This window comes from Lissotriton helveticus, chromosome 11, assembly GCF_964261635.1.
Source record: "Lissotriton helveticus chromosome 11, aLisHel1.1, whole genome shotgun sequence".
Lineage (NCBI taxonomy): Eukaryota > Metazoa > Chordata > Amphibia > Caudata > Salamandridae > Lissotriton > Lissotriton helveticus.
In genome coordinates this window covers 171,199,427-171,222,090 of record NC_136072.1, presented here as the reverse complement: position 1 = coordinate 171,222,090, position 22,664 = coordinate 171,199,427, and the positions used below count along the sequence as shown (strand labels likewise).

The 22,664-nt window shown below is 43.3% G+C and overlaps 1 protein-coding gene across 14 annotated transcripts in view; it reads right to left on the bottom strand.

Annotated features, from left to right (window-relative positions):
* Positions 1 to 22,664, bottom strand: part of DLG1 (discs large MAGUK scaffold protein 1) — a 1,315,748-nt gene that overhangs the window by 301,039 nt on the left and 992,045 nt on the right. For all 14 annotated transcript variants that reach the window (XM_078666465.1, XM_078666467.1, XM_078666469.1 and 11 more), the window contains 2 exons: positions 17,386 to 17,542; positions 8,770 to 8,872 (listed from right to left, as the gene is read on the bottom strand). In XM_078666465.1, coding sequence (XP_078522591.1) covers positions 8,770 to 8,872; positions 17,386 to 17,542 — 260 coding nt within the window. The remainder of the gene's footprint in view (positions 1 to 8,769; positions 8,873 to 17,385; positions 17,543 to 22,664) is intronic.

Sequence of the window (22,664 nt, the reverse complement as noted above, 5' to 3'; positions counted from 1 at the left end):
GCAGGTTAATACGATTACACACACACACATACTGTGACAGGCTGCAGGACTTATAACAAGACCAGCTGTTCCCACTCTCAATTTTGCAAAGTCACACTGAGATTTGTAACTTTGCAAGGTCTACTCTATTAGTCATACGGTGTGTCTGAAAAGGAAAAAAAATCTTAGTGTTTTTTACTCAAAATAAAAAGGGCATATTTAATAGAAAAATGCTTATTTTGAGAAAATGCTATGCTGATATTTGAAAAAAAATGATTGTAACAAAAACTTTTTAAAAGTAGCTCTTTGAATGATAATTCATGGTGTGTTTGGAAGATATATAGCTGTTAGTATATACTTTGTGACACTGGTCTTTTGTTGCTATCGCTGTTATTTCATTAATCATGTGGAGTTGTTTTATATTGATAATGTTTTTTCCTGCATTGCTGTTGATATCCCTCTCTTATGCTTTGGGGTAATCTGTGCACTATCAAAATACTGAATTTTAAATAGTCTGCCAAAAGTTTATCCATATTTTCGACAACCACATCATTATGATGGATGCATGTATATAACGGCAAGTATAGTCATATTTATGTTATTAACTCTAACTACACATCTATTTTTCTCAACAATATTTCTACAGCTATCTGTTGTATATCTCTACAAGGTACACATAAATGGAGCTAAGAAAAGTAAATCTATACATACCTATGTAGTAGTACCTTTACAATACTATGTAATCAGAATTCTGGATACGAAATTGTGGCAGGCGGTATTTTGTCTCTCAATGCTGTGACATACATCTGGGTGTTTGAGGGTTTATTTGATGTGCTCATAAATGTAACAATTACAAAATCATTAGTAGCTCGGGACTATTTTTATCAGAAGTTGCACTCATTATAGAAAAGGTTGGAGACCCCTGAACTACACCCCGTTACTTCTACTCTGACAAAGGCCCGCCTCCTGTCAATGACCCATTGGTAAGCTTTCTCATTAGTCATGAACACACCCCAGACAATGACATCACTGCTAACAATGACCTTAATTGCTCTATCACTAGATATTCCGGTAGTCTGTGCTCCACATCACATTCTCCGTCAACTCTCACCAAAACAGCACACAACCTATATCTTAGATGGACTTTATCATCACGATTTCCGTTTCTCATTAGAGGTGCAACTTCATGCTCGCTACTGCACTACTGACCCCTACAATTGGCCAGAACACAAATCTCTCACCAACCCACCATGAAGGAACTTTCATGGCATCAAACTGAAATTAGATCACCTCCATGAAATATTAAAATTCAGATTCTCCAAAATGTGCCCACATATCCTCTCATCTCAGTAACAGATCTCCATACCACTCCTGCAAAAGATCATATGACATACCCACTCCAGAGCATAACCACACACACCACTTCTAACACCTCAGAACGAACAGGCAACAATACAGAACCTCCAAATCGTCATGCAAAATAAAACTCCACGCCACCGTTCACCCCATTTTCACTATATACAGAACTAGATGCTCCAAGCAGATTCTGAGATCAATTTGCACAAGTAATCTTAGAACAATCACTTCCTCTCATACCGTCAACCTCCTAACCACCCATCAAATTAAAGTTGCTCTCCTAAACTGTGGGTTTGCAGTTTCCAATGCCACATCTTTTTCTCAGTGGCACAATTTGACTGACTGCTCAACAGGGAAAGGCGATGCCCCTTTCAGAAGAAAGGATGCACGCATCCTAAGCAGCAGTTTGTCTGCGGAAAATGATAGTCTACGACATGACCCATGATTCTCAGACAGTAAATCACCACCTATCAATTCTCCCTCCAAAAAAGATTACTATTATTACTGAAGGATAGTAAGTTATTTTTCTGATGGATACTTCAAACTTTAGATCCCTTACCTTGTAAATCAGTAACAGAGCAAAGCATTCTGCAAGGAGGTGGGTCTGAAGTGTGAACTTAAACCAGAGAGTCTTGTAGGCAGAAGACGGCAAATGACCTTCCCTATAGACGTGGGAATCGATGCAATAATGCCCCTTGAAATTATGGATAAATGCCCATGTGGATCCTTGGCAAATGTCCAGAACTGGAATATCACGAGTCAGGGCTTTAGTGGCAGCTTTCATCCTGACAATAGCCCTTCATAGAGTTAAATCAGGAAGGAGAAGCTATGGTCCATTCGGCTTCCATACATCAATACAAAAAATCAAAAGAGGAGGAGAATGGACCACTTGTCCTGTGTACCAGGGCCAAGTTCGTTATTGTTCCGTCAGAAAAAATACTCATTCACGTACACAAGATTGGAGCTGTATATCTTTGTTCTCCACCTTAACGTAACGTGAAAGCATCATCATAGGGTTTATTTTGAGAAATTGCGGACCTCCACCTGGAGGAGGACCAACTGGTATTGCAGTAGGATCCAGAAATGAAAAAAAGTGCCCTTGTGAAGTGGATTAAAATTCCCTACGCCACCCTAACAACAGGTACTTTAATGGATTTGGTGGTGTGGAAAAATAAAAACAAAGTGGTGCGTGCGTAGATCAAGTTACTAATCTACAGCACTTTTGGTGGTCGACATGTTTCAGCCTCGTTGGTCATCTAGAGGCTTTCTTCAGGACCAGTGGGTGTGTAGTAGCACCTTGTGGTGACTACTAGAAGCAGTTAACTTACCACTCCTATTGTGTGGAGTCAGGTCAATTGTACCTGTAACTCAATTTTCCCATTCTGGCCTTCCTGGGGGGGCCGGCAGGCTCTGTGGACCTGCTCGATGGGAGCTTAGTTCTGACTTGAACTGGCTCTGTTCATGGTGCCTCGGGACCCGACCTGACTCCACACAATAGGAGTGGTGAGTTAACTGCTTCTAGTAGTCGCCCACCGGTCCTGACGAAAGCCTCTAATCCATTAAAGTACCTGTTGTTATGGTGTCGTAGGGAATTTTAATCAAATTCACAAGGACACTTCACTTTTTTTCATTTCTGGACCCTACTACAATACCAGTTGGTCTTCCTCCAGGTGGAGGTCAGCAATTTCTCAAAATAAACCCTATGATGATGCTGTAACGTTACGTTAAGGCGGAGAACCAAGATATACCACCCCAATCTTGTGTACGTGAATGAGTTTTTTTTTTTAGACGGAACAATAACAAACTTGACCCTGGTACACAGGACAAGTGGTCCATTCTCCCCCTCTTGATTTTTTGAACAGCCCTTCATAGCCAAAGCACAACACATTATGAGGCAAGGGCAATCCATCTTGATGAGGTCTGTTTCTGGCTCACTTTTATTTTCTTTCTACTTGGGGACCCAACCTCTTGATTCATAGTTCTATCAATGGATAAACTAAGGTCACGCTGGAGGTCTAACTCATGCAGTCCATGGATGAGGTGGTGAAAAGAACATTGTGAATGTGACAGAATGCCCAACAGTTGAATTTGACGCCACTTTTAGAAGAAAGGATGCATGCTTCCTAAGCTTCCAAATAAATGCTAGTCAAAGACATGACTCCATTTTTGCATGTCCAGATTTGCAGGCTTTAGAACGCTGCAGAACTTACCGCTGTTAAACTGTATTAAAGAACCTGCACTCCCTCTAAAAATGTGCAGTGAATTGCCTTCTAAGCCCACAGACCAGGGAGCATATACATAAAAAACATAGGGCACACTACATATTGGGTTAGTGGGCCCCCACAGTAAAATACAAAACAAACGCCATTCTACTCTGTAGGCCTGGCTAGACTTTTCCTTAATAAGCCTAGGCAGGATTACAATCTTTATTTTCCACCTCTGCTCAGGAACAGACTAGAAAAATGCTTTAAAGTGATTTCCTGCTCAGCTTTTTAAATGCAACTTAATAGTGAAAGCAGGTTTAACTTTGTAGAAATTTACTTTAGGCAGCCTTAACCATAAGTGGACAAAATCAGTTCTGCCACTCATTACACCTCCTGAGCCAGAATACACATCCTTGGCAAGGAGAGTTAATTACTATGGCTAAAAGAACAACAGCCTGCCTCTGTGCTCAGGAAATGCCAATGGTTGTTAACTGCTGACCATATAGGAGAAAATAGCTAACTGGGAGGGGGCAGAAGCAGTTGCCAGAACAAAGGCCAGCTTTAGCACTACCTCTTTTGATTTTGAGTTGCTAGTGAGGGCTTCTCCTGGCACAGTTATGCCATCTATCATACATCCAGAGTTGGAATACACACACATGGCTCGAAGAGTTAACAATTCTGTCTCAGAGGACAATGACTTGTCTCTGGGACCAGGAAGGGTCACTGGATGTTAAACACTGGCCACATAGCAGGGATTAGCTATCTGGGAGAGGAGAGAAACCATTGGTAGAACAAAGGGAAACTTTAGCACCCTTCCTTTTGAATTGGAGATGCCAAGAAGAAATTCCCATATTCAGCCCCAGGACCCTCCTAGACAGTTAGGCTCAAGCCACAGTAGGTAGTTAAACTCTTGAAACAGGTGCTCCTAGGAAATTTTACAGTAAGACAAAGTGGAAAAGCTGCAAAAGGAGGTTGTGGACTGCGAGAAAATAAATTGGATTGTAAATTTTCCCTAATTTTCAGGTAGTGAACATGATAGATCTTGCATCTCAACTAGCACTTCCTCTGGACATTCATTGACCTTTGTACACTCCATTTGAAGAATGTGTCTGACTGGAAGTATCCTGACATTCGGATTCTTGAATCTTGCTGAAGAGGAGGATTCACAAAAGGACTCATGGGCCCCTGAATCCTGCTGGCACAGAAATACTGGACCAGAAGATGCTTTCGCAGCAGTTGGAGATCAAGTCTGAAGGTAAAATCTTTAACCAGGAGACCCGCCTGATGTAGCTGACCTCGGTCCCATCATGGTCAAGCTGCAATTGCACCTAGGTCCTGGTCCAACGCAAATTGTTGTTTTTCCATAGTGCTTCACTTTTTCTAGTTGGTGTTTGCCTTACAATTGAAAAAAAACATAGGCAAAAAATAAATTAAAAAAGGCTGCTGGTTCCCCATAAACTAGCTTGAAGATCTTGGTGTTTTTTGCACATTACATTTTTCGCTATTTAAAAAAAAATGCTTTTGGAAATGTTATTGTGTTCCGTACGTTACAATGGTTGGTACTGCTTGAACATAGCACGTACATCTGAGGATGTCCAGCGCCTTAGCTAAAAGGGGTTGAGTGGAGATTCTCTCAGTAATGTTTTAGGAAACACCAAGAGTGAGTTTATTGAGTTAGTATGGGTGCCCCCTTTCAAATTATTTACTCCATTTCTGACAGGTAGTATATGGAGGCCACACAAACAAGGCCTGTAGCACACTGGTGCACAGAAACAATGGCAATAAGAACACTGTCTCTAGAGTCAAGAGCCTCATTATACAGCTGTGGAGAAGCTCGAAGGTAGCACACATCGTAAATGTTCCAACTAAATCAAGGTCTTACTGAGATATAATGAAGGAAGTAGCATGGAACATAGATGAGACTTTTTAAAATGCAACACAACTGTGATTAGAACAATGAAGGTTGACTAGATAAAGTAGAAAATGCTGAAAGATCTGTTAGGTAACCCGTACTGTCCTCATAGCAAAGCCTTGTTGGGCCAGAGATAAAATAGACAACAAAACATCAGAATTTTGCCTGTTGGGTGTCGAAAGGCTTTTCCTCCTACCAGGCAAAACATTTAGCACAGTGGCCTGAACATAAGGATTTGGTGGAAGGGCCTTAACAAGATTGATGGACAGCACTCCTGAAGAAACATCAGAATCCATCAGTTGGTTCAATTCAATCTCCACACACTGAGGTAAGGATTGCGATGTTCTGAATATAAAACACTACCATCAGGTTGAATACAAAATCCCCCTGAAGAGTCAACAGAAGGGGCATTAATGTTTTACTTATCAGTGTTCACATTGCAGTTATTAGAGCAGAAATCTTAAAAGCTGAATATCTTGCAACCCAAGTACAGAGAGACACTAAATCAATAGCTCTGAGTCCGGAAAGGCAGGGTATTGTCAAACGAGGAGCTTCCAGCCTCAGGGGAACCTAATGTCACGCAATAAAAAAGGCATACTAAGACCCATCATTGAACTTTGCATAGATTAGTAACCAAGTCAGCCAGACATTTGCTGCATATCTGAATAGCCTAGCGTGATTGCAGGCCCTTTTTTCCATTTGACACATCCTGGTATGCATGATCAACATTACAATCACAAAAATGCTAAAATATCTGCCATAAAAAATAACTACAAAAGGTTCTCTTCTACCGGAGGTCACTGCCTTAATTTACACAAGGGGCCAGTAGGAATCATCTGTGGGTGCCTTTACTGCTTCACAAAATAAAGAAATTCTGCTGTCAACCAGTAATTAAGTAAAAGGGTCGAGGGTGGGTATCCTGTCAGCGGTCTCTTTTACTAGAGGTGACTGGACTTCATTTACAAGAGCCACTAGACGGTGTCAGCACTTCTAGTTAGGCTGAAGTGCACATGTGAGTAGGTAAAATTCTGTTTGTCACTCACACTACAAGAGCGCCAATGCTTAAGTGGGCCAATCCACTGCACCATTCTGGAGTGGATAGAAGCAAAATGGAATGACAGTTGAACAGACCAATGGATAAGCAGGGCTTACCCAAAGCCCCTTTGTCTATTTAGATAAGCACCTATTGTACTTTTCAGTTTAGTTTACTTTATTTCGACAATCTTATCATAAAAGTTCCACTACAAACATACAAATTGTGACATGTATCCATTATAATACAATAAAAGACGTGAATTGAGCATAGCTCTAATAAAACTAATAACAACCGGCCAACAGTGTTACATAAAAATGGCCATAAATACAATGTACAGTGGAACAGTAAAATACTTGCAGTGTAATACATTACATTTTGTCTGTATAAACCACCACTCCTCAAATGCTAGAGATCACATAACCTATCAAAACCATTAAGTAGGATCAACTGTCATTCACCCTCTGGGCCCTACACCTAATAACACACATTTGGCCCAAAAACTTCGCCACCGCACATGCAAACAGGGGCCTGGCATCAGACTTAAAAATTCTCAGCGCATCCTTATGGTTATTAGTTCCCAACTGTTTGCCGGTTGGACTCCAGCCAGTTTTTCCTCGGCATCGCATACAGCAGACAAGCAAACATTCAGCGGGTTAAAGTTTCTTGGTAATTTGTACAACCAGGGCAATTTCTTGTAGACACTGGGCCACTATTCCGTTTTCCAGTGAAGTCATGCAGGGGCAGGGTGCCAAACCTAAAATGGATATATAATTTCCTGTCCCTTGGGAGTTCTATGAGGTCTAGGTAGCCCTCAAGGGGTCGATCCAGTGTGTGGGCCATAAACTCTAGAGTAAGCTTCCTCCTTACCCCACTGCAGAATTTGCCATAGATTACACACTCCCAATAAAGTTTCTTTACTTCACTTTTCCGGGGAAGCAGGGAGGGGTGGATGATTTCCCAGATATCCCCAAACCCAATAGCCATAAACAAGTTCTTAACACCTCTTAACCAACTAATTTTGTTACACGTATCCCTGCAGCTTACATCCCCTAAAGCATGGGCAAACTGCAATAATTCGGGGGTTGACTTAACCCTTAGCCAGAACAACAAGGGACGCAACTTAGCCTTGGTGGTGATTGAATGCCTACCCATGTCCAGCATGAGGGGAAGCAGGGGGTACACTGGGGCACCATCCCTAAGCTCCTAAGGAATTGTTTTTTGAGCTAATAAGATCCTCCAATTGCTCAAGACCCCATAGTTCTGACCCACACATCACAGGGCTCACCACTTTGGCACCATTCACATGCAGGGCCTGCGCAACCAGTTTAGTGAAAGAGGACAATGCTCTTTTGGCAAAACCTGATTAACTGCTTATGTTCCAGAATCATCTTTGATATATGGGGTTTCCATGACAAGCTATCCAATAACTTTAAGGCTAGATATTCAAAGTCACTAACTCTCTCAAGCTGCTTTTTCTCAAGAGAGGGCCGTCCCCTTAGTACTTCAGGGCCATGAACTTGGCTTTATTTTATTACATGAGGCTGGCAAGACAACTAAAGGGGTCTCCCTGCCTGACCTAAAGATATGGTGCCATAAGCCAAGAACTACGTTAATGGTAGAATATGGCTATTCCAATACAGGTCTCTTTTGCCAGAGGTTATGGGACTTCATTTACAGAGGTGTCAGTAGACTTCCATCCAACAGCTGCTACTTCACCGTAAAATAAATATATGCAGCCTAAAGGAAGGACATATGTTAAAGGGTCAAAGATGGGTAGCTCTTTAGAACTATGAAGTGGAGAAACCTTTTGAGGGTCTAAAATCTGGAAAGAGAAGCATTGGTACATCTAGCTGGGTATTTAAGTCCTTACACCATTTAAAGAAAGCCAAAACTATTAAAAAACATTAATGAAAGCGAATAACATATGAACTTAAGGAAAGGAACATCAAGGAATGAAAACATTTTGCCATTTTATGTGCAAACTCTCTCTCTATTTAGCAAAGTTGAATCTTTTCATGCCCACCTCCGGCTATCTCCATGGTGCATGTGGGGGTCAGCAGCAAGTGAGACAAGCATGCTGAGAGTAAGATCAGGTACAAAGTACTGAACCACAAAGTCCAATTATTTAAAAAAAAATGCATTTTAGCAAGTGAAAGAGGTTTAATAAACTGAAAGTAGTTAGCAAGCATGATGTGCATGCAAGTGAAACAGAACAAGCAAAACAAAAGCGAAAATGTATACAAATGACATCAATGTAAAAAAGTATATGGAGTGTGTCCTACCTTCTGGACGGTATTGTGCAACAATAGTTACATCTTGGCCTGCATTCTTTAGGGCTGTTGCTGCCTGCTCATGCGTGGCAGCCCTCAGGTCTACACCATTGACCTACAGTGTGAAAATAGGAGTATCCGTCAAAACTCTTAGGAACTGAAATGACCAGAATGCACTTTTAATCCTCGGCTGTACGTGGTTAGAAGGCACTACAAAGAATGGATGTTTCCTTTCTACAATGGGGCAACTTAATTTTGGTTATATTCATGAAAAACTGTTCCAGTGCTTAATTTGTGCTGTTTGTTGGTGCTCCATATTGGCAAATATATCGATAGACCATCGCCTATTTATGACTTCTCTATCACACTGTAGCTCTGTCTTTCTATTTTTCAACAAAGCAAATCAGCAGAGTGTTTAATACCATAAACAAATAGCAAAAAAAATCATGTAAATTCCATATTTATATAGGAAGGTGATCTAGAATAGTCCAAATGTTTTTAAGTGAGATGGCAGTAAGCAGCACTAACCCAGGCAATGCTAGCTTGGGCAATGGGTGGTGCGATCCACAATGGCTACAAGTAAATTACCTTGGGCTGTGGAACACTACATCTATTTATCTATTTTTTTTCACACATACACAGTTTTTTCCTTTACAAATAAAGCACTGAACTATTTCATTTATCAACAAAGTGCATCTTACAAACAAAATACACTCTGAATAAAGTAAAGTAAGAAAGGGATTTACTTTATAACTTCAAATATTTAGCCTGCAAGTATCAACTCTGTGCAATGTACTGAACAAAAAAACATTGTCACAGATGAACCATGCATAGGAATTGAGACTCTGGTTATAGGATAAACGTATCAATTTTTTTGCGGAGTTATTAAAAACACACAAAGTTACCTTGAGCAAGTACTATCTACGACTACCATTTGAAAAGTCATTATATTTTAGCAGGGCATGGCCTAATATTTTCTAAGATATTGATGAATGAGCCATATTAAGTGCCTATAGGCTGCCTTTTGAAATTTTGTGTTATTTTGTATATTTGTTAATGAAACTTTAGGCATGGGAACAGACAGACATCAACAACATTTCCAGCTATGAAATAAATGAAAGTAATCCGCATCTAAACCACAACAATTACTGTCATGGAGAGGCACTCTGTAACAGCTCTCTGTGATAGTTAGACATGGTCGATTTACACACCCAACAAAAACAAATTGTCATATCCAAAAGCTATGGATTTATTTAACCCCTTAAGTGCTGCCGTCGCGAGCACTACCTTCGTGGTGCTGCGCACGTCCAACGCGGCCCGTCCGTTTTGCGGAAGTGCCGCACTGCCGCGAAATCGCGGCCAACGGGTTAAGAGAAGGTGTTTGTTATTAACTGGCAAATCACAAATTGCCCCAGCTGCACCAGAAAGAAAATCCCATGATGGAAAAATATCTTTGGGCTCCAACATGGAAGCTGATATGGCTCTTTCCCACAATACACTGCATTAGTAGAATTAAGTGGGATTGATTTATAAGAGTTTTATGAATAGGAGTCAGAAGATTAACTTTGAATTGTAAGTGGTGTATTAAAGCACATACACAACAGAATAGTGCATGGTACATTCTACTGACAAAGGATAAGGCATTTCTTTGAATGTAAGTGTTGGTAACACGAACCGCTTTGGTGCAGGCTGCCAGCCTTTTGGCATTGTCAGTGCTGTTTTTTTTTAATTTACGAAGTTTTGTATTGCGCTAGCCTGACCGGAGGGTATCGGAGCGCTTCACAACCGTTGCAGAGCAGAACAACCGTTGCAGAGCAGAACAACGGTAGCAGACCATATTACAATAAAGTGAGCAAAAGAGAACAGAACAAATTGCAGTACAGTGAGACAATCTGAATGAGAGTCGTAGTAAAGAAGATGTTGAGAAGTTCCGTTACAAGGACTTGTTATCCCACAACCCAGGGAGGTTTAGTGTCATTTTCAGCACTCCGACTGATCCTATCTAATCACTAGCGATCGATCGAGGAAAAGGATTTTGAGCTGATTTTTTAATTTAGCAAAGGAGGGAATAGTTCTGATGTGGGGGGAATAGAGTTCCATATTTTGGGCGCATTGCCGGCGAAGGATCTAGCCGCGTTTTTTTGTTTTCGTGGTTTTAGCGGGATACGAAGTAAGGTTTTGGAGCTTCCAAGGTTCCTGTTTTGACCTGCTTTTTTGAGTTTGGATGTCAGATATTGGGGGTTGCCTGTGTGGAGGGCTTTGTGGGTGAGGCAGGCCGTTCTGTAGTTCGCCCGCATTTCTATTGGAAGCCACTTGAGTTATTTGAGTGCAGGAGAGACAAGGTCACATTTTTTTATTCCAGTGACCATTCTGGCAGCCGTATTGAGGGTTGGTTTCAGCGGAGCAAGGTGTGTTTTTGCTATTCCCGAGAGGACTGCGTTTCTATAATCCAGTCTTGACAGCACCAATGCTTGGGTGGCTTGTTTGAGATCCTTGAGTGGAATGAAAGGTTTTATTTTGTTTAGTAGTTTCAGGTTAAGGAAGGCGCTCTTAGCCGAAATCTTAATGTGTTTGGTCATGTCCAGTTTTGAGTCTAGCGTGATGCCTAATGATTTAACAGAATCGGCCAGGGTGAGGTTCCCGTTGTGCGCATCGATCTCTTTTAGCCACTCGACCACTTGTGGGTTCTCTTGTTCGAGATGAGGAGCAGTTCGGTTTTGTCCGGGTTCAGTTTTAAGTGGTTGCTTGACAGCCAGTGTTGCACTTCTCTTAGTGTTTCATTGAGTCTTTGGATGTCTTTGGCAGAGGAAATTTCCAGGTAGATTTGGGTGTCATCCGCATATAGGTGAAAAGGGATGTTAGCTTTTCTGAGTAAGGTGGCGAAGGGTTCCATGTAAATGTTAAAGAGTAGAGGGGAGAGCACTGATACTTGGGGGACTCCCCTCCAGACTGGTTGAAGGTCGGATTCGAAGCATCTGATTTTGATTCTCTGGGAGCGGTTGAGTAGAAATAAGGAGAACCATTTGAGGACAACCTCGTTGAAACCGGCCATTTCTTCGAGAGCTTTGAGGAGAAGTTTGTGGTCAATTGTGTCGAATGCTGCCGATAGGTCTAGGAGAATGAGGAGGCAGCATTGGTCTGAGTCCAGTGATTTGTGAATATCATCAATTATGTTGAGGATTACGGTTTCTGTGCTGCATCCTTTCCTGAATCCCGACTGATGGGAGTCGAGGAGGTTGATATTGTTCAGGTGTTGAGTTAATTGTTGGAGTACACATTTTTCTAGGATTTTGGAAAGGAGAGGAAGGTTGGAGACAGGTCTGAAGTTGTTTAGGTCATTTATGTGCAGGCCTGTTTTTTTCAGCAGCGGGGTGACTTGACCCACTTTCAGACAATCAGGAACAATTCCGGTTTTTAGGGAGCGGTTTATAATCCTTCACCAGAGTGGAATGTTTACATTTTTTGGTGAGATGAGCAGAGAGAGGGTCTAGGGTGTGAGATGAAGGTTTAGAGGTGGCGATACATTTGACTATCTCTTCCTCTGGAATGGGGGTGGAAGAGTGACCAGGATTTAATGTTGGGAGTGGGAGCGCCACTAAACACCCCAGCTGGGCTGCTAAGAGAAGGGGAGGAGCAGTTGTTGTCCAGAGAGCGCTCGATCTTGGAGATTTTGTCATTGAAGAAGGTGGCGAAGTTGTTGCACCGTTCTTTAGAAGCCTGTCCCAAGGACGTATCAGCTTTGGAGGTTTGTTGTCTGATGATCTCGAAGAGCCCCAAGGGTCTCTTTTTTGCGCAGTCCAGTGCAGAGCGGAAATATACAGATTTTTTTGTTCTTGATATGACTGTTGTATTTCTTCCTGATAGTTCTGAGTTAATTGCGGTGGAAGGCAGTGGGCATGCTCCTCCAGCGTCTTTCTGTGGCTCTTAGTTGTCTCATTTCGTCATTGACGTCAGAGTCGAACCAAGATCGAGACGGAATGGCTCGGTTTTTTTTAAGTTTCAGGGGTGCTAGTTAGTCAGACAGGGATACCATATTCATGTTATATAGCGAGATGAGATCATTTGTGGAGAGGCCCTTGTTGCTGGGTAGAAGCAACTTTAGCCTTTATTCCATGATGTCCAGGGGGATCTGGGTGATATTTCTGGACCATTGGGGGGGGGGGGTGTCTTGCACAGGAGGCAGGGATAGAACTTTTTTGTTGATGTGGAATAAGATCATGTGGTGATCAGATCAGTCCACTGGAAGAATGTTGTCAATCGTGATTACGTCTCGATGGGCAATGATGGCATCCAAGGTCGCTCCTTTGTTGCGAGTTTCTTCCGAGCAGTGTTGGGACAGGTTATTGTCGCAGAGGAGATTGAGCGATTGAATTAGCGTGTTGTTGGCTTCGTTCCAGCGTAGGTTGAGATCACCCAGGATTAAGAAGTTAGTGTCTTTGAGAGCGCTGTGGGCTATCAAGTCGGATAAGTGTTCCCCAAATGTGGGGGTGTTACCTGTGGGTGATAGAGCAGGTGACCAACTAATGGCCGTTTCCCGTTGTGGTTGTATGATTTTACAACGCATTCCGTTGTAACGCATGCCTTTACCACGCATGCGTTACAACGGAATGCAGTTACCACGCACATCCTTTACCACGAAAATACCTTTTACACGCATACTTTTACAACGATTTTCGTTGTAAAAGTATGCATGTAAATGGTATTTTCATGTTAACGGATTTTCACCCTAAAAATTTACTTTTTTATTTTTACTCTCCGCTACACCACCCGCTCATTCCTCCTTACCTCTCCTCTCCTTGTTTTGCCGTGGTGACGTTGTACGTCATTAAGAGGAAGCGGAAGTGTTTTTCCGTTTCCTCTTAAGACGCCGTTCTCCTTCACATCTTTTTCTTTCACAAACAGGTGCGTCTTTTTCTTTTTAAACCCACGCTTTTATTTTGTAGGGGGGAGACCCCCCCCCCAAGCCCCCTCTTTATTTTGTTTTTTTTACTTTAGCACACATGACTTTACTACGTTTCTCATAGTAAAGGTATGCGTGGTAAAGGCTTCTCGTTGTAACCACGCATGCGTTGTAATGCATGCGTGGTTATGGTGTGCGTGGAAACAGCCGCGTCGTAGTGGCCGTTTCCCGTTATCCTTCGTTTTGATGTTTACAGTGAGACATTCAAAGGAGCTATACTTGCAGGAGTCCATTACAGTGATGTCCATGTCCTCCTTATGGATGATGGCAACACATCCACCTCGTTGGTCTTTTCACTGAGTTAGTGATCCCAAGCCCGAGACCCCGTTTATCCGCTCTTTGTTAGATGAACTACCAGACTTCACCAATATATAGAAAAAAAACTCCACTAGGGAAAACGAACAAGTTACTTACCTTTGTTAACAATATATCTGTAAAAGACAGATTAATTATAGATTCCTTACCTTGTGAATTACCCCCAAGCGTCAGACTGGATCCGGAGACTTTTTCGTCTGAGTACCCCTGCGGGACGAAAGGTGGCGTCGGTCGGCTCCGCGTTCGACGTCGTGGTTGACGGGATGACGTTGCGGCAGCTACTTAGACGCCCCCTCGCACGCTCACATTGGCTCTCTACACGACTTTCCCACTTGCCCACTGGTGCGCAAAACTAAGGCCCTGAATGGAAATTCTTAACCCTAGAAGTCAGTTCGCAGAACGGAGAGGATGGGTGGGGCGGTAAGGAATCTATAACTAATCTATGTCCCTTACAGATATATCATTACCGAAGGTAAGTAACTTGTTCATCTGAAAGAGACAATTAGTTATAGATTCCATACCATGTGAATAGATACCCCAGCAAAACCAACCCCAGAGGTGGGTCTGCAAACCAAGTTCACACCAGAATGTCCTGGAGAACAGAACAACCAAAAAAGCCATCTCTCTGGACTTGGCTGTCCAGGCAGTAGTGTTTTGTGAATGTGTGCAGAGATGCCCACATCGCTGCCTGACAGATTTCATTGAGGGGGGGCTCCCTGTCCCAAAGCAGTGGTAGCTGCTGTCGCCCACGTGGAATAAGCAGGTAGCCCCACAGGAGGCTCCTTCTTTCCCAAAGAATATAAAGCTTTGACACACAAAACCACCCATCTAGAGATGGCCTGTTTCTATACCGCCCGACCTTTTTTAGCGCCCATGTAGCCAACAAAGAGCTGGTCATCCACCCGGAATTGTTGTGTGCGATCCAAGTATATTGAAAGGGCATTCAAAAGGGGAGTACTATATTAAGGTCCAACTAAGGCATGATGAATGGTGATGGTGGAAACGTATTACAGACCTTACAAAAACATATGTACAACAGGAGATTTGAACAGGGATGGGTGATCTGGCAGAAAGATAGCTATGTAAGGTGCCCAGAGCAGAGACCTGTTGGGTAAACGAAAGAATAAAGAGAAGGACTTGAGAAAGGTAGTCGCAAAGGGGGGTGAGCAGCCCTTTAAGACACTCCGGAGAATCCAGCGGATGTTATAGCCCTCCAATGGTGCAGGTAATAGCGTATTCTGCCTCCCACTGCGTGGGTATGATGGCTGGAGGGCGAACTAAGGAGGTCTGGAAGCCGCAGCAGCCGGGCGTGTTGGACTGGCCAAACTACTGGCTGCCCGACCCACAAGGTCTGGGGATACCGTGCCCTCGGCGCCACACAGGCTGGGGAGCTTGCGTGCTGTGGTGGCATGGCAGGAAAGGACAAAGCTGGAAGCCCCCTTCAATGGCCGCGAAAGGTGGACTTGGGTTGGTAGGGGGCATGGACAGGCCCAAGGATCTATCGTAGCTCTGCTATCCTTTAAGTGCTCCATCACGGAGTCCGTCTTGTCTTCGAAGAGACAGCAGCCAATAAAGGGCATGCCCTCAAGCGAGGCTTGAACATCCCCTAAAAAGCCAGTAGTTCTCAGCCAGATGTGGCATTACAAGGCCACTGACAAAAAAATCACTCTGCCTAGCGAGTTGGTCATATCCAGCCCACATCTGATCATGAACTTGGATGCAGCTCTCCCATCTGCCATACCTTTGGATAGCATGGCCCAGAGAGATGCAGTTCAGAGGGGGGGGGGGGGTCACTCTCGGCTGAAGTACCTCTGCCAAGACAGTAGTTTTGACTGCCACTAAGGACAGGCTAAGGTCCAGGACCTCGGCTCCCCTTATCACAGCGAAAGAAGCTCCCTCCTCCGTAGCCATGGTAGGAGGAGAGATCATGCCACTATCTGTAGAAGTGTCCAGCCCACTGGCGTCCATCCATTCCTCACACGAGTCCATGGTGGGGTCTAGGGCTGGTATTCTTCAGGGTCCAGTGACCCCTCCCCTTCCTCCCCTAGTCCTGGCCTGTATGAATAAGCCTTAGGCACTGGAAGGCAAGGCTCCAGTCAGCGTGGAATAGACATCAGGCAACGCCTCTACAACTCCATGTCGGAGTCTGGGATGAGAGTGGGGATGGCGGCGGTGCAGGTAGGGTCGACATTGGGACCGGTGTCTGAGAAGGTCGAGATGGTACGACCGGCACCGGTCCAGATCCATCTGTGGATCCAAGAGGCCCGAATGGCGCTTAGGGCGGACCCACCGCCGGGGAACCAATCGGTGCCACTCCCAAACTCACGTAGCTAGAAGGCACTACAGTGGGGACGGTCTGCCCAAACATGAAGCGCATGGCCTCATAAAATTTGCAGAGTTAGGCGGGTGTAGTGCCGGATCCCATAAATTCAGGGAGGCGCGGAGCAGGCCAGGTGCATGGCACGGTAGTCGATGCAGGTCTTTGCGTCGTGGTGGTGCTCCTCGCAGCAGAGGCAACAAGATGAGGGCCTGTCACTGGCATCTGTAGGTGACGGGTATTGCTGGGCTTGATGCCAGCTTTCCTTGTGGGCATCCCTGCTACACCAGGACAAAGATCTCAAAAAACCTTGATAAAAGTGGAAAAAAAGTTAGTCAAAAAAGTATTAGGAGTAGCTCTCAATGGATCTGCACAGACTGGTGCAGAAGGAAAAGAACCAACATCAGCTTGTTGTGGTGGTGCCTAAATAGGCACTGTGCACGCCACTTCTGGCATGGACTCCGCCACGCGGAGACAAACAATGCCACCTACAAGTGTCTAGGGATACTACTCACAAAAGAACTCTGAATTCAGTCTGACGCCTGGGATACTTCTAATTTAAGGTATCTGTGGCTAGACGTCTTTATCAGATAAGTGACAACAAATGCCAAAAGCCACATTTATGCAGTTTCATGATAGTGGCACGTATTTCTATTTTTCAATCAAGGTCTTCTAGAAAAGAAACAGTTTTACCACCCAACACCACCATGCCCTCTCTCACTTAAGTCGGTCAGCGCGTGCTACATCATCAGTATTTCTTTTCTTCAACCATTTAGTGACTACATGGATTAACATTACAGCATGTATTTTCCTAGTGAAACTTGAATAATCGTTCATAAATGGGTGAAATAAATATAGTCATTAAGGTTCTTCTTTCACTCTTAAGGTTCTAAAACGGGCAAGTTAATTCAACAATTTACAATCCACTGTAAATGGTACAAACTACATCTTAAATGTAAAGAAAAATATGGGTAGATGTGTAAATAAAATTTTTATTTTACATGCATGTTATGAAATGTTTATTGTTAAACCATACCGAAATAATTCGATCCCCCTTTCGGAGCTCTCCACTTAAATCTGCAGGACCTCCTGCTAAAATGAAGGAAATGAAAATCCCCTCTCCGTCCTCCCCTCCAACGATGTTGAAGCCAAGACCTGTAGATCCTCGGTGCAGTAAAACCTTTCGAGGTTCCCTAAACAGCAATATAAGTAGAGATAGTGTCTTAATTCTTTATTAACAAACACATTTATTAAACATCTATACATGGTGCCATTTTACATAAAGAAAATACAAATACATAATATTCTTTTTCAATGCAAATGATTCGCTGACTTATTTTGGTGCATTAATTTTATGTTTTAGCAGTTGAATATAGAGTGCAAATGCTACCAATAGCTGGTGACAGGGCGCTTTATAAATAAATACACCTGAGCACATTTAATATGTAATGTACGCGCACACACACACAAAAAGTAGTATGCTAATTTTTAGATTAAAGTTTTGGGGGGCATGACCGTTGAGTCATGATGCTCCTACCCGCTCTCAATAATGATAATAAAGAGCATATGATGTTCTGCGCATCTGCATACATGGTTAATAACATTACATTGTTCATACATGTTTGTTTTATCAAAAGGTTTTAACCAAAACTAGAAGCAAAGATTGAAACCTGACAAGTATAGTGAACTTATAGTTACAGACCTTGTGAAGATTTAGTGTTTCTTTATGTACAGTAATTATTACATACAGTTTGAGAGGAAGTAAAAGGCGTTTTTCTCATGCCAATTTTGCTGTGGTAATAAACTTGAAGAACAAGTTACTTACCTTTGGTAATACTTTTTCTGGTGCATACAGTATCTGCCTATGGATTCCTCACCTTTGGAATTACCCCTTCCTCAGCATGCCACAGAAACTTTTTCTCACCGCTCTCCTACGTCGACGAGGACGTCACAATAGCAGGGCTCCGCTTGCGACTATGCATGATGTCATCGAAGCCATAAGAAGACCGTGTCGGCGTACTGACATCAGTTCCACCCATTTTCCCGTGCCTTTGAGGCAAACAGGTGAACAGACACCATTCCACAAGTATATACAGGATACAAAATATGCACATACTTTTTAAAAATAAAGGAAACTGGAAATTCTAAAACACATACATTTCCTAGCAACAAGCATCATATATTTCCTAAATGCCAATGAATACAAGACTTCATACCCAAAATAGTTTTCGGTATAAGACGGTAGACAACAGGAAGGAGGGTGGGTCAGTGAGGAATCCACAGGCAGATACGGTATCCACCAGAAAAAGCATTACCGAAGGTAAGGAAATTGTTCTTCTGATAGATACATCTGCCTGTGGATTACTCACCTTTTGAATTGAATCCCCAAGCAGTCCGGCTCCTGGAGGAGGGTGTCCACCTACCTATACCAAAAAATCCTGCAGCACAAAACGTGCAAAATGGCCATCTCTCCTCACCTCCGAAACTAAGCAGTAATGCTTTGCAAAAGTGTGGAGGGAGGACCAAGTTGCCACCTTGCAGATGTCTACAATAGGAACACCTCTAGCTAAAGCCGAAGAAGATGATTTAGCTCTGGCGGAATAAACTCAAATAGCTTAAGGAGGCTCCTTCTCGGCCAAGGCGTAGCAGATCTTGATACAGAGGATGATCCACCTGGACAGCGTTCTCTTGTGGACAGCCCTGCCCTTCATCTTGCCCACATATCCGATGAAGAGTTAGTCGTCCAACCTGAAGTCTTTAGTCCTGTCCAGGTAGAAGCTGACTGGCCTCTTAGGGTCCAGGTGGTGAAGTCTCTCCTCTTTTTTAGAAGGGTGCGGGGGAGGTTATAAAGTGGGTAAAGTGATAGATTGTCCTAGGTGGAAGAGTGCGGAAACCTTAGGCAGGAAAGCAGCTCTGGTCCTAAGAACCATCTTATCTACATGGATAGAAGTGAAAGGAGGCTTAGCGCTAAGGGCCTTCAGCTCGTTAACCCTCCTGGCAGAAGTAATCTCAATCAGACAACTATGTAGAGGCTCGAAAGGAGACCCCATCAGGAAAGTAAGAACCAAATCCCACTGAGGCATAATAAAAGGAGCGGGAGGAAATCTATTAGTGAGACCCTTAATGAATCTCATGACTGTGGGAGACTAAAACAGGGACGGTTGGTCTGGCACAAAAAATAAAAAAAGGCAGACTAGTAGCCCTTAACAGTTGCTACAGCACAACCCTGCTGAGCCGAGGAGAAAAACTAAGAATATAAGACAAATGGGCCTTTAAAGGATCAATTGACCTCTCTTCACACCATTTAACAAACCTGGCCCACCTACTGGAATACACAGATTTGGTGGGGTGTCTTCTGGCCAATGAAATAACATCCACCACATTCTTGCGGGAGAGAGAAAGAACTCAGGTTGCCCAGTACAATCTCCGGGCATGAAGGTGCAGACTCTGGAGGTGGGGGTTTTGAACCTGCCCCAGCGACTGTGAGAGGAGGTCTGCCCTGAAAGGGAGACAGAGCGGAGGGTGCGATGAGAGGTGAGGGAGGTCTGTGTACCACACCCTTCTTGGCAAATCTGGGGCGATCAATATGATTTGGACCAGGTCTAGGCGAATCTTTCTCAGAACCTGCAGAATCAAGGGTATAGGAGGGAACTCAAAGCCCCAATCTAACTGAAACACGTCCTCAACGCTCCCCGCATTGGATACTGGAGGCTGCAGAACGATGCGCAGTGCGTAAAAATACACATCTTTTAAATCTATCATCACCATCCAGTTTTCCTGCTGCAGCACCAGAGAACCGGAGCTAGGGTCAAAATGGATTAGTTGCTTACCTGTAATCCTAGTTCTCTTCCAGGGGTATCCTCATCAAAGTCATACGCATTAGAATATTCCCGCCCATGAGCGGGACACCGGAAACACTATTATATGTGCCCCACATATATATACTTATATATATATATATATATATATACACATACATATATATATATATACATACATACATACATACATATATATATATATATATATATATACACACATATATATATATATATATATATACATATACATAAATATATATATATATATATATATATATATATATATATATATATATACATATATATATATACACATATATATATACACACATATATATATATATATATATACATATATATATAAACAAGCAATTGCAGCCAAAATAACCATAGAGCTGGATTATGCTGTAAAGAATTTCCACCATACATGAAAACATATGCATTAGAAACATGAGAAACAACATCAAAGATTGCTTTGAAACTGTTTTAATGCTTAAAAAGCAGTAGAAATTCTTACTATATCCTGAAAGCATAGAAAGCTCCCAGGCTGCATTGCAAACACACAGTCTAAAAGACTGAAAAGCTAGCTGTAGCTGCATGCTACAAAAACACTGACACCGTGCTTTTAAGGCACTCATGACCCCCAGTATCCCATCATGCCTCAGGGGTGACAGTTGGGTCAGTTGTTCTTTTCGGAGACTGAAAAACCATGGAAACAAATAGGTTAACAATATCTCCAAAGCAATAAAGATCCTTTGCCCGGGGAGGCGGGTGGGTTGCTTATGACTTTGATGAGGATAACCCTGGAAGAGAACTAGGATTACAGGTAAGTAACTAATCCTTCTCTTCCAGGGGATCCTCATCAATAGTCATAAGCATTAGAATAGAATAGCGAGCCTCACCTCATCTCCCTGCGGGCAAAGGAGTAACAATACAGTAATAACATTACTAAGCTTAGAAAAGCTTGTACAAGCCGCAGGCTACCCAAATAGATTCCTCAAAGAGGCTTGTCCTACTTGAGTATCAGTCCTGGAATCAGATTCTAGGCAGTAATGCCTTGTAAAGGTATGAACTGATCTCCAGGTTGCAGCCTTGCAAATCTCTGACATAGGGACATCATGTAGGAAAGCTACTGTTGCCGCTTTCCCCCTAGTAGAGTGAGCTTTAGGTGACAAAAGCAAAGGTTTGCCTGCAAGCTGATAAGCGAATTTAATACAGGAGACGATCCATCTGGAGATGGATCTTTTGGCAGCAGGGAAACCCGTCCTCAGTGGACCATAGTTGATAAACAATTGGTCCGTCTTTCTACTCTCCTTGGTCTTTTCCAAATAAAATTTAAGGACTCTTTTGAGATCTAAAGAGTGCAGCGACCGCTCAGCTGGGGTCGTAGGATTTGGAAAAAAGGAAGGAAGGGAAATAGACTGATTTATATGAAAATCAGAGACAACCTTAGGTAAAAAGGATGGATGCGCTCTCAAGACTACTCTGTTGTGATGGAAAACAGTGTAGGGTTCTTTTGTACACAGCGCCTGTATCTCACTGACTCTGCGCGCTGAAGTAATTGCGACTAGAAAAGCCGCCTTCCACGAAAGGTGTTGCAAGGAAGATCTGTGGATGGGTTCAAAGGGGGGGCCCATCAACTTAGACAACACAAGGTTTAATTCCCACGGAGGAGAAGGATTTCTCACAGGGGGGTACACCTTCTTCAACCCCTGTAAGAAGTCCTTGACCACCTCCATCTGGAAGAAGGAGGGCTGAGTAGGAGACTTTCTATAAGCCGTAATGGCTGAGAGGTGCACCCTGATTGAAGCATACTTAAGACCAGATCTCGCTAAGTACAACAAGTAAGGCAGAATCACCTCCTCCTGTGCTGAAGAGGGATCAAAGTGACGTTCTCTGCACCAAAGAAAAAACCTCTTCCACTTAAAAGCAAAAGACGTTCTAGTGGAGGGTCGTTTTGCTTCCTTTAAAATGTGCATACAATCAGATGACAAATTTAAATGTCCGTATTGTATGATCTCAGGAGCCATGCTGTCAAGTGCAGTGAGGGAAGGTTGGGATGAAGTATCTTCCCCCCCATCTTGGTCAACAGGTCTGGCCTGCAGGACAGTCTCCTGGGTGGAGACACCGACAGCTGTAGAAGGTCCGGGTACCACCACTGCCGAGGCCAGCACGGTGCTATTAGGATCATGGTCATGCTGGATCTGATGAGTTTGGACACCACCTTCGGAATCAGGGGCAGAGGAGGAAATGCGTAAGCAAATGTCTCTGACCAGTCCATCAAAAGGGCATTCCCCCTTGTCCCTGGACGGTGGAATCTGGATGCGAAGGTGCGTCATTTTGAGTTTGTCGTCTGCGAACAGGTCTATTTCTGGACGACCCCAGCGATGGAAAATGTCTGCCACCACCTCGTCGTGCAGCACCCAGTCTGGCTGATCTTCGAAGTGCCTGCTGAGTGCGTCGGGCTTGACATTTAGCTCTCCTGGGAGGTGCA